This window comes from Malaya genurostris, chromosome 3, assembly GCF_030247185.1.
Source record: "Malaya genurostris strain Urasoe2022 chromosome 3, Malgen_1.1, whole genome shotgun sequence".
Taxonomy (NCBI): domain Eukaryota; kingdom Metazoa; phylum Arthropoda; class Insecta; order Diptera; family Culicidae; genus Malaya; species Malaya genurostris.
This window is the reverse complement of record NC_080572.1, coordinates 289,145,052-289,164,195: the sequence shown is the minus strand read 5'-3', so window position 1 is coordinate 289,164,195 and position 19,144 is coordinate 289,145,052. Positions and strand designations below refer to the sequence as shown.

The 19,144-nt window shown below is 37.3% G+C and overlaps 1 protein-coding gene across 1 annotated transcript in view; it reads left to right on the top strand.

Annotated features, from left to right (window-relative positions):
• The first annotated feature begins 2,287 nt into the window (after positions 1-2,287).
• LOC131437751 (nose resistant to fluoxetine protein 6-like) overlaps positions 2,288-19,144 on the top strand; it is a 53,384-nt gene continuing 36,527 nt past the window's right edge. The window contains exon 1 of the mRNA XM_058607301.1: positions 2,288-3,418. Within this exon, the coding sequence (XP_058463284.1) occupies positions 3,073-3,418 (346 nt within the window). The 5' untranslated portion in view covers positions 2,288-3,072. The remainder of the gene's footprint in view (positions 3,419-19,144) is intronic.

The following is a 19,144-nucleotide window of genomic DNA, read 5'->3' as shown; positions in this document are numbered from 1 at the left end:
ACCATCCAACGTATCCCCTGTGGAACAAAGTACACCAGCTGCAGCTTACCCTCCAACCAACCAGCAACTGCAAACAATGTACAACAAGGCGCATCTACAGCAATAAGCAACGAATTCAAGACGGGATTCAACAACAATACCATGACGAGACGAACCACGAACGAAGTGCCCCTCAATCCTCGCAGGAGGGAAATGGAAGCTCCTCTTCCCCTAGAAAAAGGGTGACAACGAGATCCAACTCAAAAAAAAATTTATTAAAAAAATCGGCTCAATCGGCCACCTAAAGCTTGTACGCAAATAGGCCTAAATAAAAATATCTTTTAAATAAAAAAAAGCTTGACGAGTGGAAAGTTATTGATAACAAGTGGTATAATAATTGCAATGCAGAGAACGTAAGAAGAACCTCGAGAAAAATTTACTTCATTTGACAATATATTGAAACTTTTTGTTTGGGTATTTTCTTTAACTGAAATTACATTAGTAATTTTTACCAAAGCTCAGAAATAGGAATTCTTCTGCAAAGTTTTTTTCAGTGTTGGACAAAAATTATCGAACTGTCATAAATAATCACCCCAGGCGGTTCTATCTTGTAGGTCGTTGAGCGCTTGTTGAACAACATACTGCACGAAATATTCGTTCAGTTTGCTGGAACGGTTTTGTTGTTGAATTTTCTCTTGCAAAAATAGCGTGAAAATTAGGTGTTACATCCATATAGAAAGAAGATTTGTTGTTATTCTACGTGAAGTAGAAGTATTGTACAGGAATGTAGTATTAGTTAAAAAAAAATTAGTGGAAAAAACTTTGGAAATTGTCCAGTAAAACTAGTCCAACGGGGCTCCTGGCATTACATTCCTTTTGTGGAATTTGGCCTTTCTGTTTCAACAGACTTCGCAGCCGATTCTTAGTGTACAGAATCATTGCATGGCTATCCTAATGACACTAAGAATCCTTCCAGGTCGGGACTCGAACATACGACAACTGGCTTATAAGAACAGCGCCCTATGCATTGAACTACCAACCCGGGCATTGAACCACCAACGGGGCTCCAACTCCTCATATTAAAAATGGTTCAACAATGGACCTCTGTCTGTCGGGTTTGTTGAACGAATTTTGACCCGTTTCAAGGTTAGTACTCTAGAAAGACGTGGTTACTGGTTTACTACGAGCGCCATCTCTGCTTTAGTCTCGGGACTTATTGATCCATGTGTTAATAGCAAACAAAACAACGATTTCTTACAATCTGAGACTCATAACTTTCTGTTCATTTATAACTGAATCGATATAGGCAACTCATCTAATTTTCACGTTTCATCTACGACTCATCAGTGCATTAGCAGTTCCATGTGAACTACTAATGTCATCGCGCGGTTCCACATAAACCACTAAACAGATGTGAAGTTAATGTTAAGTGCAAACTCTTGTGCTACACTGAAGTGTACAGTCTTCAATGTAAACGGCAATGCACCGATGAGTCGAAGACGAAAAGTAAAAAAAAGAAGGTAAAATTAGTGCAATTCGCACAAACCAGTTACCAGGAGCAATCATAACCCATCAAGGGCAAGAGTACTTATCCATGAATAAAATGCTTTTTTCCCAGTCGATATTTCCGAAAATAATCGATTAGGTCATTTCAGTATAACTCGTAGTGGAGAATTGCCAAATAAAATTAACAAATATATTCATATTCAAACATTCAGAAAAAAAATCCCCATTCGAACGATTCTGATGCAAGTACTTTCGTGAGGTATATTTTTTGGCAGAACAGCCACTCAGCAAAAAGCTCTCTCTCTGGAATCGCTCTGGAAAGCTCTCCTTGTGAAAATGTTCAAGAAGCAGAAGGAGAATGTGAGCGATTTTAGCTTTTGGTGCTGGTGGCGTGCCAGAAAATGAACCTGCTGATTGGGTGGTGGTGCTATGCTCAGCTATGTTTTTCGCTCTACTCTGCTGTTATGCTTTTCTGCGGGTTCCACTTCTCGGCTGTGGAAGGCATAAATTTTGGGAGGTCGATCTTGGCCCGAGACCGGCTACGGCTAGGCATATGCAACTTGACGATGACGATGATGATTCCGATGATGATGATCGTCATCGTCATCCTTCATGAGCTTACAGTGTCATACGAACAGTGCGGGATTATTCGGTTTGCGTCCGTCGACGGCGATGGTACGCTTTTGTCGTTGCTTCTGACTAAATTCGATTACCATACGTCGGTAGCTGTCAGACTTCGGACGGTTGGAGTCATCTTCAGCATCGTACGATCGTTCATTATACGTTACGCGTTCGGGCGGTTCACACGCGGGTTTAGGTTTTGTTTTACCGCTTAACCGCATTGGCTGCTGCGTGGTCCATTATCTTTCAAGGCTCGGCTAAACTCCGATGGTCATTTGGCACTGCTGACGGATACGGAGTTGATTGATCGTGGATCGTGGATCGGGACGCGTCTCGCGAGTCGTGGAGTTGTGCTGAGAGTAGTGCATTGTCCTTCCATCGTGTCCCTGGCGGACGATCGTTTGCCCCGTCAAAAAGTTTTGACGAGGGTACAAAAGATTTGAGGTGCAACGACGAGTCGCATCAGTTGAGAAGTGTGCCAAGTATTTTTGTTTTTTTTGGCGAGATTCAATCAAGTGTTTTTAAGGCATCGGTTTGAACGTTTTTCTTGTTGCCAAACGAGAGACTTCACGTGCCGCCTGAATGTTGCCATTGGAGGCGTGATAATAAATATTACGTAAGGCTATTTTGACTGCTGGCAAGCAGGAGAGGAGAAGTGAAACGATTAAAAAAAAATAAACCAGTGAAACAGTATTACTCAATGAAAGAGGCCTGTTCCGGCTGCTTTGTGAGCCTTCATTTTCGAGTGCACTGTGCCATCGTGTTTCGGTGAGGGTCTTTACATGGTCCAAAGAAAGAGAGCGAAAAGTGCAGTGATGTTATGAAGTGATTCATCTCAGCAGCTGATTGTCAGTTAGTGCAAAAAAAAAAACGGTGGACAACCGAAGTAAAGTGAAACAAAAAATAGGTGAACGAATCTTCAACACTGATAGCGGAGCAGAATTGGTGAAGCAAAAGGCGCAAAAAATGGCCCCGATCCGTTTTATGTCCATGACGATCATTGTTACAGTCCTCATCGGCGTGTCGCCGATATCCGGCAGAAGCAGCAACGGTACGGTTGACTATCGTCACCCACGGCCGTCACGGAACCGGACCTGTACGGACAAGTACTGTCACCGGGAAGATCTGACCGAGGAACCCCTGGTAACCGGTGGTAGTCGGGCTTTGCGACAGACGGAAATTTTGAAACATACCTCGGTTATCTACGGTTTGATTTCGATAGCCGAACCCGAGGAGCTGTCGGAAACGTGTTACAGCGAGCTGCAGCAGATATACGAGGGCATTCAGCAGAAGGAGATCTGGGCACTGAAGGGTAGGTTGCCGTTTTTTTCGGTTTCTTTCGTTACTTTTCGGTTTGGCGGGTTCGGAGGCGTAATGAAAACTGATTTTTTTTCTGCTGAGTTTTATGTTTTTCGTACTTTTTTCGACTGTGTCATAGCCTTGGCCTACTTCGGTGTTACTGAACCGTTGACGTTTCTAGTGCGATTGTTTATGCTTCGACCAGTTCAGTGATGTACCAATTTTAAGGATGTATTTTCAATCAAAAATTACTGAAGTTGCTAATTTAAACTTTTCGTTCGAATCTGACGGTTCAATAGTATTTTCTATGCTTCTAAAAAATAAATCTGCTCGAGAGCTTACACTGATAAAAAACGACACGTTGGACCGAAGTGTTGTACACTTCATTTCGTCGCATTTGTCTCGATACTTAAATTGCAACTGTAAGGGCATATTCAGGAGTGTTCTAGTTCTAGATGCATAATTTATGTCAGTTTCAAAATTTAAATTTAGAAATTATAACAAAATAAACTGGCAGCCTCAGCAGCGTTTTATCTGTGTTTCAAATATAGAAAAAATAGAACGGCAGTGTATATCAGTTTTAAATTTGACAGTAGAACTGGTCGAATAAATAAAACTAGAACGGATTGCTGGGAATACATTTGTTTCAGTTTCATTTACATTATAGACCACCCATATGAATCTTGCAGCTGCTAAATTTGCTCTAAGGGCATATTCAGTAGTGTTTTAGTTCTAGATGCATAACTTATGCCAGCTACAAAATTTAAATCTGGACTTTATTACAAGAAAAACTGGCAGCCCAGCAGTGTTTTACTCGTGTTTTAAATATACAAAAAATAGAACGGCATCGTAGACCAGTTTTAAATTTAACAGAAGAATAAATAAAACTAGAACGGCTTGCTGGAGATACGTTTGTTCCAGTTTCTGTTCTATTATAGATCTTCCATATAGAACTTCCAGCTGCTGAATGTGCTCTAAGCCTCTTCAAATCTTTTTCAAATTAAATCATGTTGAATTCTATTGGTAATACACCTCAATTCCACCGACCAAACAACAGATAAATTCCAAATGTATGACATTGAGTCAAAGATAAACTCAAGATTACAATGGTAATAATGTAATTTTATGTAATGACCCTCCGTTAACAAGCGTCGACTAGTTCCGACAAAATGCCATGGAAACAATACAAGTTAGGAAGGAAGCAAACATACCCTCTTAGAAAAAAAACGTTAAACGGTAGTCCTTCGTTGTTCCAATACGTTGGATCAACTTTGACTTTCGTTTGTCGATTTTGAAACAGATCGTTGAACCGAATGCCATTTTTTTTCGTTCAACAAACCCGACAGACAGAGGTCCATTGTTGAGCCATTTTAATATGAGGTGTTGGAGCCCCGTTGGACTAGTTTTACTGGAGAATTTCTGAAGTTGTTTTTCCATTTTTTTTAAACTAACACTACATACCTGTACAATTCTTCTACTTCACGTAGAATAACAGCAAATTTTCTTTCTATATGAAGGTAACACCTAATTTTGGCACTATTTTTGCAGAAGCACTTAGCAAACTGAACGAATATTTCGTGCAGTATGTTGTTCAACAAGGGCTCAACGACTAACAAAATAGAACCGCTTGCTGAGAGGGTATGTTTACATTCAGCACATAATGATTTCTTGCTTCAACTGACTTACATGCTACATTGGATGAGGCAATAGCAAACTAAATAAATTCTAGACAATGGTTCTGAGTAGTTTTTACTTTCTAAATGTAAGAATCAGTGGATATGAAGCAAAACTGCTCAATATCGTTCATACTGTAACCAAAGATAAATAATAAAGACATGTATGTGCCCACAAAAATTTAAAAAAAAATCTGGATCATACCCGGTACTTTTTAAAATGACCGCACTCACCGCTTGGTGGAGCGCGAGATTAATTGCATTGTTATCATTTCGACTAAAGTGTGCCATGAGTTGAACAGAATCAAATGTCAACATTGTCACTTATTTCGCTACAGTAAAATAGAAAGACGATTGTTGAAAACAACCAACAAAATAATCAAAACGAAAAAAACAAAGAATGGGCATCCAAAGTAAGCAACCAGGTCATTATGCTCATTTCTTTCATGTATTCGTCAACCATAGATTCTGATTTTTTCACATTTATGCAATCTACTCTGACTTTTTCGTAGTACATAACGGAGCGTCGGAAATCTACTCTGTTAGCTCTTGGAATTTTGAGCTTTCCGAGATTTTTTAGCGCACAAAAAAGTAATCATATGTATCTTTACCAGTGCTGTAAAACTTCATTCAATTCAATTGAAACTGAATGTTAAACACATCGACGATCTCTCTAATGCAGTAAACTTCACTCTCTGACACACACAATGTTTGCTGATGGCCCGAACGGGCAGCATTCAATTCATCACTCGTTTCTCTTCAATCGAGGCTCAGTTTAACCACCGTCAGTTAATCTCTTGAAATGTCAAAATATCTCTTTCAATAGTGTGAGAGCGGCCTTCAAATGAGGTTCATGTAAACATTCGAATTAGTTCAAGATAGTAGATGAAAGACAAACCAGATAGCTGAAATATCAATCACAGAATACACATAAATTAATTGTTTCCTCCTTTAGTTTTCATTTTTAATACTTTACTCCATTTATAATTCTATTCGTTCGAATTTGCTTGCTACCAAGAGCGAAGGCATTGGAGCAGGTAGACTACTTGGCACTCGAAACTGAGCAAGCAAAACTTCAAATGACTAGGTACGAATAATCAACTGACGATGAATTCCGGGAGTTTCACTTGAAAATGGCAGCAAAAGTCAAATGAATTAGTAGGGATATGCTGACGGTCAGAGGCCATAAATTTCATTTTCATCTTATATTATTCGATTGAAAATGAAATTTTACCGCACTGATCTTTACTTCCAACGTGAAAAGTATACATTGTAGCTTCCATTTGACTGCTATAATGTATAATCAATGGCCCTTTATACCGATATCACTACACGGTGAAAATCGAGTGAAGTGAATTAGGTCCTTATTAAGGAAGTCGCTTTAGAGACAAAAGCAATTACTTGGACGACCTTTTGCTTCCGCAATTCTGAGATTTTTGTGTAGGGAAAATTCTAAACCTACTTGTATTGTGTAATGGGGAAAAGGAACTTATTTACTAACTTACTAACTAATACAGAGAGCGAACCGATTCAATTGAAGATTGCATCGATTTTTGTCGGAATTTGCTTATAATATTATGTGACATTACATCTAATGGTTCTATATTTGTGAGTCATTTGTACTAAACCAGGGAGGACGCTTCAAAATCATTATTAGAATTCAATTCTGAATCCTTTGAAGCGTTTTCTTCCTGGTGGAACAACAACTTGACCAAATTGGTACTGCATAAAGCATGGCTGGTCTGAATATTTGTTTATAAATTAACAATTTATTTTTAGACAGAGCTTAGAATTTCTGTTTATAAGAGGATATAAACATTTAATATATATTTATTACACTTTGCCTGGATTCCTTCAATGTGATCCTTGAAAGTGAATTTTTTGTCATACGTTAAACCTAAGTATTTAGCATGATCAGACCATGTCAATTCCAAGCCATTCAATTTGAGAATGTGATTATTGTTTGGTTTAAGAAAAGAAGCTCTTGGCTTATGAGGAAAGATAATTAATTGCGTTTTTGCTGCATTTGGATTAATTTTCCATTTTGACAGATAATCACTGAAAATATTTAAACTTCTTTGTAGGCGACTGCAGATCACTCTTAGATTTCTACCTGTGGCTAACAGACTTGTGTCGTCACAGAATAGCGATTTCTGACAACCAACGGGTAGATTTGGAAGATCAGAAGTGAAAATATTATACAAGATTGGAGCTACGCCGGAACCCTGCGGAACACCGGCTCGTACGGGTAGCAATTCAGATTTATAATTCTGATAGCTAACCTGAAGAGTACGATCAGTTAAATAATTTTGAATCATTTTGATCGAATGCTTTTTCTATGTCTAGAAGAGCAACTCCAGTGGATAACCCAGAAAATTTATTTACTTTTATCATGTTCGTTACTCTGACAAGTTCATGAATGTTCATGACGAAATCCAAACTGCTCTGGTAAAAAAATTGAATTCTCATTTATATGACACATCATGTCATCGATGATAGGATAATTTAATTTAGTTTGAGGTTTGGGAACTGAAAGATTTCTAGCTTCAATAATGTAATGATTAAAAATATCAATTGCTGTGTCGATGTCCGCAGAATTTTCTAAAATAGTTTCATGATCCACATGATTTTCAATGTGAGATCTGTAATCCAACCAATTAGCTCTTTGATAGTTGAATATAGAACTAATTGGATTAATTATAGCTTCGTTTGAAAGTCTGAATGTTACAGGAAGATGATCTGAGTCAAAGTCAGCATGTGTAATCGGTTCACTACAAATGTGACTTTGATGCGTTAGAACCAGATCAATTGTAGACGGGTTTTTCACGGAAGAGAAACATTTTACGGAAGAGAAACAACATACCTATTACGAAAAATTTCGGTCGATATCTTGTGCAAATCGCCTTTAAAGAAATTTAATTGTTCGCCGGTGCGTTGGAACGGCAAATATGCTCCAGCGATGAAATAAATTCCATTGATGGTTTCAACTTCGATTCCCAAGCTTTCAATAACTTTAGTATTGAAAAAAAGGTAAAATTCGATGTTAAATTTGCCGTTGGACAAAAATGGCAACTCCACCACCCATTCCAGTAAACCTGTCAAATCGATGAACCACATAATGTGGATTACTTTTCAATTTGACATTTGGTTTAAGAACAGTTTCTGTCACAATGGCAATATGAATTTTGTGAACTTTGAGAAAATTATAAAATTCATCTTCACTCGATTTCAAAGATCGAGCATTCCAATTTAAAATATTCAAATAATTATTTAACATCACTGTTAAATTTTAAATTCATTATAATATTATTTGCGAATTGCCATCCGATTTGAAATGCTTCAAAAAGTGATGAAGTCGGATTCATTTGGAAAAGTTGATCTTGTAGGTAGATCATTTTATTTTTAGTTATATCGTCTAAATCAACTTGATTTAAAGATGCGAATGACATTGAAGGAATATTTGTAGATAGACTGCCATTAGAAGAAGATGATATGGTCGATCTACCTATTAATAAATTGTTTTTGTTAGAAGTTGAACTGCAAGACGTTCCTGTGTTTTGATTATTTACATTAGAAGAATTAAGTGGTAGATTTCTACCTGTTACACTAGCATAACTGACATTAGAAGAAGATGACGACGAGGTTGATCTAACTGTCAATAAATTGGTTTCGTTAGAAGATGAATTGGCAGGCGTACCTGTTTTTTGTTTCAAATTAGAAGAAATAAATGCCTTAGAAGAATTAGGCGTGGCATTTGTAACGGTTTTTTGATTTTCAGCTATGTTCTGTAAATTTAAGGTCGTTGATTTGACTTGTTGTCTAAGCGAACGAGCGTTTAAAAATTTTTCCCTGACAGGACATTTCAAATAATTGGATTTATGATTTTCATCGCAATTTGAACATGAAAATTTATCAGTGGTTTCATTCATTGGACAAACGTCTTTCGAATGCGGTTTACCACAATTCAAACACCGTATATCCATATGACAATTTTTGGTTCCATGACCGAAGCCTCGGCAACGACGACATTGCGTTAAGTTTGCAATACGATTATGCCGTTTATAATGTTCCCAATGAATTTAAATGTGGGAAATGAAACGTACTCTTTCTAAAGTTTTGACGACCTTGATGTCATTAGGAACATCACGCCACCAACATTTTGTTGAAAAAATTAGTTTTTTCCACTACAGTGATCACTTCACTATGCGTGATACTTTTAATAGGTAAAATCAAGTGAAGTGATATGTGAAGTGAAAGTGGAAGTGGAAGTGAGAACGGTAATAAGGGCCAATATATACAAATGAACTAACGAATCGAAAGGGTTCTCACGGTTTGACATTTGCATTATAATGTGCGCTAAAAAAGATTGTGACTGTCATGTCTGGAAATTCGTTTGTGGTTCTATGACCAAGTAGAAGTATACTCAGTCAAAGACAGGCGACTCTCCTATTCCCTGAACAAAGAAAGTACTAGCCTAAACATAAATCGATGAAGTTCATTATTCATCGGACTTTAAGCTTATTGGAGTAGATGAATATATTTCAATATTTGTGCTGTTCGATTATTATTTAGTCACAGCGTAATCAAACAGTGACAGGAAAAATTATGATAATATCAATTGTATCGGCAATCTGTGAACGTCCTGACGAGTGAGATATCGAGAGAAGGTTTGGCTCCCCGGCTCTCAGACACTCAATACAGGGTGATTTGTAGAGTTTGGTTGGCAGCTATCTTGTTTGAATACCTATCCGTCCCGAGCGAACTATGGTGATCTAGTATAGATGTTTCGCTCTCTGTATAATGCCTAACCTTACTCTCCAGTTCTATTTATAGAAATTTCGACATAAGTACAAACGATTTTGTTTCTGATCTGTATATTTTGTCAATATAGAGTATAGAGTTAGTGTAATAGTAAATACCAAATTTTTAGTGTTCAAACTTTTTAAGCGTTTTCCCTACAAAAAATATCTACGCTTTCCCTAACAATTTGATTCTTTTGAAATACATAATTCATCAGATTTTTCGAATTTGCTGAAACATTTTATTTTACAATAACAAATTGTTTGATTTTCATAGCAAAAATCACGTTATCCACTTCTCAGAGTTGGAAAAAAATCAAAAATTGAAATCTCGAAGACAGAGAGGGTGCTACCGATTATTGTACAAAGACGGTCGAGTATCAATTGGTTCGTCATTCGAATCTTCCTCTACCTCTTTATCATTGTAGCTGAGTTGCGTTGAGGCGACTAGTGGTCAGGGCCGGTGAAAGAGGTGGGTACGGTGGGTAGTACTACCCACTTGAAAATTCCAAAGGTGGGTAATTACCCACCTGAAATTTCGAGCGGAAAACAACGGTAATATTAGTATTATTCATAACAATAAGAATATTTTTATTGTAATTCGGAATAATAAATAAAATCCAAATTATAGAATGCTAGTTCTGTAGGTAGAGTAAAGATGTGAAGATATACCGCAGAAAGATGAGACTTTTTTTATTTAACAATATATTTATTAAGATGAGTCTTGACAAGGATCATTTGAGCAAGCAGAAATATTTCAGTAACTTAACTTTCTCCTTCCAGCAGAGGAGCCGAGCTTAAGCATCTTATCAATGTAAATCACCCAAGTCTCCGATATACCGGAAAGTATCAATAAAGGTCTTTTACACTTTACTATCCGAACCGGCAAAAGAAGAATACAGTAGCAAGAAGAAAGTAACAACTTCTGGTAGCTTTCACGAATCTAAAAGTAAATGGTAGAAGGGGTTTATCGGAATTTTTCCAGTAGATGTTTAAGCTCGACTCCTTTGGTAAAAATTGATAGCTAAGGTACTAAGATACTTGTCTCGTCTCAGCTTCTATATTTTCACATAAATAAAATCACTCAAAATCTTTTGACGTGGGAACTAAACCGGGTCTAAATAAAACTTATAAAACTAAATTTTGAATTAGGACTACGTTTATGTTTTCTTCATCTTTGTGCAAATTCAAAATACAGAAGATAGTACCGTTCAAACAGGTTTTGAACATTAATTTCTCAATCATTTTGAATTGATTTTCAATATCATTACACAAACTGTTTGGAAATATTTCTTCACATATTTCAGATAATTGGTGATTGAAACTTCACTTAGGAACGAAAATCATTGTCATGGTTTCCTTTAGCAAATTAGACAATTTCATCTGTACACTGTTTTCACAAGATTTCTGGGTTCCAATAGACTCCATCCTTATAGAATTATTTGTCAATGACATGAACATAGACTTCAGTTGTAGTGATGACTGCCTCGTTCGAGCCAAATATTTTTCACTTGCGTGTCTTTTTCTGATCAGTAATGGACAAGCAGTCACCGGGGGCTAGGTTATTGTGGATAAGGTGGGTGAGGAAACAGATTGCAGCCCAATTCGTTTAATATTTTTATTGACTTATGTCACGATGCATTGTCTTGGTTAACGGTAATATTTTTGTTCATTTTATGAGGCCGTTTTTTACTATTTCACACATCAAACGCATCAATAAATCAATGTACTAATCACTTTTGAAGGTACTTTCTAGCTCCAGGTAGTCGATTTTAATTATACCTCAAGCATCTAAAAACCAGACGCCATGATTGTTCAGCTACCTGTTACGTTTTCGGGTGGCTTTCCCAGTATGAATGCTGGTATGACTCCCGATAAAAATAGTAGATCCATGTTTCGTCCACTGTTTCATAAAAACGCGTTGTGAGCGAATGCGACACCCATTCGGAAAAAAACCCTAGATTTTCGCACAAGATCGTAGAAGAACTTCCAGTTCATGTGCTAATCATCTCAGAACATCTAATCTAACGAACTTTGATTTTGCGTTCGTACATTACGATTATTAAAATTTGCTTATTTTTTCCGGTTGACTGTTTCATTTGGCCACGCTCAAAATTAGAACTCCACAAACCTTTATTTTTAATGTATCCGAGTGAAAGAAATACTTCTCAAGCTAGTGCTTGGCTTGCGCTGATTTTTACCAATACACGGATTTCGTTATTTCCATTTTCCATAAATGAATTTGTAAAATCGCTTATATGTAACGTCACTTATATTCAGTGTTTGTGATGCTATTGATGTGAAAATTTGACACATTTGCTCTGAAAGTTGGTACTTTCGAAAAATGAGACTAGTTCGACATCACAAACGTCATCTCTGGGTCAGTCCCGGGACTTTTTGATCAATGCGTTATGTACATCAGCAGCTGGACTGTTCATGGATTTGATTTATGCGCCGTTCGACTCGCGCTACATTTTGATCGAAGATAGGTTGTTTCTTTGTATTCAAGAAAATGCTAGATGACCTGGAACCAAAATTCTCAAAGAAATAATTTCGAAATTTCGCAGACACGAATAAGTTAAAACGGATCACAAAACACTGCTGCCTTTGTATTGAAAACAAATGTTGGCATTGATTTTGAAACTAGCTGGGTAGTCCAACGTTACATGCAATGTTTTATAGAAACAAAATATTAAGAAAAAAACGACCTTGCACTTTTACGGGATAAATATAATTTCCGTTAGAATAAAGGAATACACTGGAACTATAAGTTACGCGCAGAGCCGGGGGTGCGTAAATGGAATTTCGCGTAAATCAAATAAAACATCGCGTTATTTTAAATTTTTCGCGCAAAAAAAGGTTTTTCAAATTTCATTTGATTTTAGTATAAATAAAATGAACAATCCCACTACGTCCGATGCTTTAGCGCCTGATGGCCAAGATGGCCTTTTTTGTTTGTAGTTCAAACTTTTAGAGCTACATACTGCTTACTTGTCTATTTATAGCTGTTCCAGGTAGGTTCCCAGTCGTCCAAGAACTTCAATGAAAGGCCTTAAGATTTATACGAGCACTCAGCAGTCTGTGTATAGTTTTTCAGTGATGCTCAGAGTCGTGAAGCTACATACTGCTTACTTGTGTATTTTTATCTTTTCTCGGAACATTCTCAGCCGTCCAAGAACTTCAGTGAGAACAGATCTTAAGATCTATACGAGCATTCAGCAGACCGAGAACAATAAGTTCTATAATACACTTTGTTAAACAGGTAGATCTCAAGGCCTAAACTCCAGGAAGTTTTCGGATAGATCATCGGTTACGTTGGTAGACCTTGAGGCCTTTTCCGATGAGGTTTTAAATGAGCAAGTTCTTCTACAGATCTTATCACAGTATGTAATTTTTTTGTAAATAGTAATACGAATACATACCGCACTCAATAGTTATATAAGAGCGATTATATAAAATATTTGTTTTCCAGATAATTCTTGGATGCCCACGCTCTTATTTAGATTATTCATTAATGTACATTTCACAATATTCAATTCCCTGAAGCATGTTTTTTGTATATGTATTTAAATTGAAATTTTCATCATTATACATAAACCTTTTTTTACGCGATCATCGCGTAAATTAAATAAAAATCGCGTTGTTTCAAATAAAGCGCGTGAAAAAATCGCGTAAAGTGCGGTTTTAGTGTACTCTAAAATAGTGGGTCGTTTCCCCCGGTATGAAAAATTACCCACCTGAGTTTTACATGTTTCACCGGCCCTGCTAGTGGTGCATTGGTTGCAGGTTTTGGTTTAGTTAATAAATGTTTGACGTTATGCTATATGTTATGTTTTTCTGCAAACGAACAATAATAGCTCGCATAGATCTTCTGAGCCACAGCAGGAGATGTTTACTACAAGATGAAAATTATATTGATAATTCATGATGCTTTATCATCTCTCTTTGCGAGGAGTTAAATTCAGTTTGGGAGAACAAGATGTCCAATTTCTTCACAATCAGGTTCTAATTGATAAAAATTAGACATCGTTTTATAGGCAACTTCAAATACCGACATCCAACACCTTTAATAATCTGTTTCAAATGTGTTAAGTTAGTAGGAATTTTTGAACTTCAAAATATTTTCGGTTAAAAATAGTATACAAAAAAAAAAAACAGATCAGACGTCAAATTATTTGTTAACGCGACAATTCCGCACCGAGTCTAGAGGCGCGGCAACAAATATGTGACTTTTCAAAGCTATTTACCGCGCATTAACCACCGCCATCCGCATCAAAGCAATCTGTGAACGAACCGTAGTAAACAAGCGCCGTAGAACAGCCGGTTTTCCGTCGTATCCAAAACACATCAGCAATCATTTCCCCCTCACAAATCCCGCCCAAAACAATGCGGAAAGTGAAAGCCCATTAACGTCGTTTAGTGCGATTCTACCGAAACACCGACCGCTCCGTTCCGAAAAACCGTCTCGAATTCTTCCGAACATTCCCGTTAACACTTCTGTTCGTACGGCTCTTGCGGTTTAAAATATGAATACCAAATGCCGTTAGGAAGCAAAGCCCAACTCGTCGCTGGCCCTTCGTAGGGTTCGATTTGGGAGTATCAGGTAGCAGGGTCTCAGTCTAGTCACTTTCTATTTAAGTTACCTCTTTACAGGTTTGAATTTCGTCACTGTGCTAATGGAAAACCATTCGGTTGATACGATTCTAGACTAAAAACTGCGACCCTTCGGCTTTTGACTAGTACGCACATTCGTTGTAACGTTTAACTCGTTTAACCTGTTAAGCCAACAACCAGTGCTTTCGTTTATCCACCAAACAACAACAACAACAACAACATCCATTTCAATTCAATGAATTTAAATTCCTCAGATGGTAGTGACCGGAGTTTGGTGCATTTGTATTTTTTTTATCTCCGTCGGTGGCTCGCTCAGTTGGCCATGATGTTGTCATGTTGTATTTGTTATTTTATATTATTTTAATAAATTCAAGGCCTCCGCTGCTGTTCGACTTACAAATAATAATAATAATAATAATAATAAACGGTGCCTCGGAGTGAGCTGGCATGAAAGGAGAGCAAAAACGTGTTCCAAAGGCTGTTCGAAATGTGATGGAGCTGACGGTGCACTATCTTTTTCGTTATGTAAGCACCCGGTTGACGAAATTTTCGGTGGATAGATCGGATTTCCAGTCATCCGGCTGTTAAACCATATTTATGGTCATAAATTGCCGAGGTTTTTCGATAACAACGAACCCTGGGTCGGACATTTGTCTCCGGTTCGAAACTTGTTTTTAGTTGGTATTTTGATTTTCGATCGTAACGCGCATTGAGAAAGATATGCTAATTTCGCACATTGACTTATTTTCTATTATATTATTGCATTACTCAATAGGCAAAGCACCGTCAATTTTATCAGAAAAAGTACTGTCAAAATTGTGTTTTGTTACGCCGGAGCTTTTTTTATACTGGTATAAATCAGTAATGAATTATGCCCAGCGTATTGCAGAATTCTTGGATTCTATTTTGCCTATAACTCTAACAGCTGGTGAAAGTTTAGGACATAAATCATGAAAGAATTTTCGTTAGCTTTCGTTCATGAGCTTCCGTATTTTCGTGAAACATAAAAATGAAAGAGCTTAAATAAAAACCTGTTTCAATCCACCTAGTGGTGTAATGATGCCTTTCTCATGTACATATAATATTGTGGTATTCTATTCAAAATTTTTCTCTTCGATTTCTGAAAGAAACCAAGAGATTGTTTGTGCATTAACTAGTATAACATACAGAATAAAACAGTGCTTTGATTGCGTAGGTCATCCTTAAGAAAACGAAGTGGGTTCACTATTGTATGCACTTCCGGCACCGGAACCCGAGAATCGGTATAATCAAAGTCGGTTCGTACGGCCACCAACTAACATGACGTACAAACTCTACTAGTGCGCACTCTTAATTACGATTTAAATGTTTGTTGCATCCGAAAATATGCAGTAATTTTTGGTAGGACCATAAGACCTTTCAATTGATCCTAAGATTGGGAATAACGGTTTAGAGTCTAGTTTATAACATTTTTTTTGGTTTTTGTTCCGCCAGTTTAAGTGACGGTGTACAATATTGAACACACTTTACCCTATAACTTCGGAACCGGAAGTCGGGTCCGGATGAAATGGAATTCCGTATGGAACCACGAGACCTTTCATTTGAATAAAACACACACATACACACACAGACATTGCTCAGCTCGATGAACTGAGTCGAATGGTATATGACACTCCGGGCCAATTTTCACTAGTCGCTTTTTCAAGTGATTGCATAACCTTTCTATATGAGAAAGGCAAAAACTGTTAAGTTCCAAAGAGTTCTGAAATATAACAACCATGACGAGTAATGAAAAGGTGAATATACTTTAAAAGAGGCCTAATCAGATATAAGTTATCAAATTGGTTGCATATCATTAAAAAAAAGAGACGATGCTTGACAGATACTTTTCAGGGTTTTATACCGATTCATCCTGAAAGACTTGAAGTAAGCTGGCTTAAACAAAATTTAATTTTGATCAGTCTCTGTTCCAATATAAAATAAAATATTACCTTTCGTAAGCCAAATAGCCAGTCCACTAATAAGTACTCATTGACCAAAACATAGTTGTTAATCAAAGAACCAGATCCCTTATACAAAACAATGCGCAAATCCCACGCATCGTTGAGTTTCTGGTAATTAGGTCCATAGTTGAATATACACTCCAAACAATGGTAGGAAAAAAAGTAAAACGTATGACTTGAAATGCCGGAAAGCCAGACGGAGGATCTTTTTCCCCAAATTAAATTTACTGCCGGGCCCGGGCGAAGGATGCATACGAGGTGGCAACCCTAAAGCTAGTGCATTTTGTTTGCTTTCCTGAAGCAATCATACAACGTTTCACCTTTGTTTACCTAAGACTTTAACCTTGCGTCGAAGTGAAATATGCAACTTAATGCAGCTGACTTTTACAATACTTATAGGAAAAGATGTTCCTAATACTAGAAAAGAATCTAAGTAGAACTGGAGAGATCTTTTTTCAGGCCTTTTCAAAGTTTTTTTTACTATTGATAATCCAGAAAGTTATAAAAAGCTCAACAAACATTAAAAAAAATGAAAAATTTTTATGACCAATATGTGATGAAATATGAAATATTTTAAGCCAAAAGTCTTAGAATTGCATTAAACGTCGAGATTTAGTATCACCTCGAAAACAAATATTTTTGAAAAAAATCGACTTTCTAGGTTTCTGAGATTGGGTCCCAGAAAGTAGATTTAAAAAAAAAATTGTGATGATACTAAATCTCGACGTTTCATGCAATTCTAAGAAGTTTGGCATCAATAAAAAATTTTCGATTTCGGAAATTTCATGTAGCGCGACCTGACGGTTCAACATAAACCGCTAGGCAGACGTAAAATTAATGATATTTGCAAAACACTTATTGCCAATTACACCGGAGTGTAATGTCTAAATTGAAGTCTCGGACGAAACCAATTTCGGCTTGCTAGTCGTAGTGTTTTGCAAATAGCATTAACTTTACGTCTGCCTAGCAGTTTATGTTGAACCATCAGGTCGCGCTAGCAGTTGAACATAAACTGCTACGCACTGATGAGTGAAAGACGAAACGTTAATTTATTCAAAATAGATGTATGCTCCTAACATATATTTAGGGGTAAATATTTTTTCCCCTTCCAATTATCGTTGAAATTTGTTGTTCAAATGGTTTCAAGCAATTCCAAAAGAATTTTTTTACAATAATTGAAAGGAAAATGATTTCGGATCTTCGGTTGAGAACGGAAGAATCGGTCTTTTGATGACTTCAGGGATTTTAGGAGAATCTCCGACAAATTTACGGAAATCATATGGTTTAAGTATGGATTTTTAAGTAATCGGAGTTGACTTGAGGGTTGCAGAGGATTTTTGTTTATTATGCAGGGGATAACATTTTTTATCTGCAAACCTCAAAACAATCCCGAAGACTTCAGAAGAAATCTGGAAGCAGAAGGTGTTTCATAATTCAACTCGATATTAGGAGACTCGCACAGTTACGGAAAATCGACGAATAACAATACTTAAATAAACAGAGACATGATATCCTTCGAAACCTTATATGTAAAAATAAAAGAGATCTGTGCATAAGCGTTACCATTTTCACCACCCTGAGCTGTTGTAGACAGAGATGGCATTTCACCAGAGTTATACACGCTAGAGTCAGATTTTTGCCACACCGAGGATGCAAAAAACGAAGCACCGCACAAAGAGGAAAGCGCACTTCTTCTCAGTGTCGAATAGACAGCATTTAAGTGTGTGCTTGTGGTTAAAGCAGCTGGCGCGAGTGAAACACATTCTCTTCGCATGAATCGCTCACACGCGCTCTCGTCTAAATACACCCAAGTGACCACTGGCGCGTGATGGAGAGCGAACACTTCTGTGAACTTCAATTAATAGAGAGTAGATCTGGCCTTGCTATGAAAAATTTGCAAGAAAAACCGAAAATTTTACGATAAATTGTTTTATTTTGCTGATTTTGCGTGTCCACGCTTCATCTACGAAAACCATACAGCAGAGTGCCCACCGGCGTGTACACCTCTGTGAAAGTATCTGCATCCACCTCAGAGAATTTATTAGCTAATGCTCTAGCACTTTGGTGCGATTCAGTGGAGGAGGTAAAAGGAAATAAACAAACGCACTCATGATGCGTGCACACTTTATACAACAGTGGTGTGTATATGTGAAAGAGAAGAGCTCTCGTTGAAGTTGTCAGTGCGAGGGGAGAAATTTTGCTTGCTCTTCGTCACACAGAGGAGATAGACATCTCTGGTTGTAGACACGGCTTTAATACAAAACTGGGTTTGGTAAGCGTGGTAAGCGACTGGCACAGTAGAGAAGGCAACCAGTGATTATAAATATACTCTCTTACCCAGTGCTTGAACGGAAGAATAGGTATATAGCGAGAACACAAGTGGTTGTTGTCTAATGAACAGAGAAGATGTTTGAATATATGATACCAGTCGTGAGGCGGCTAGGATTTAGATTATGTTCGATGTACGCTTACCAAACTCAGTCTTGTGGTAAAGCCGTGTCTACCACAGCTCAGTATGGCGAAAATGGTAACGCGTATGCACAGATTGCATAAGAACGCAGGCTCAAGTCCTGTCTCTGAACATATCTTTTTCAAAAAAAAATCTTCTTTTCTGTGAGTTTCTCATTCATTTGACTTCTCCAATATATGTTTCCACTCTGTTACTGCAAAA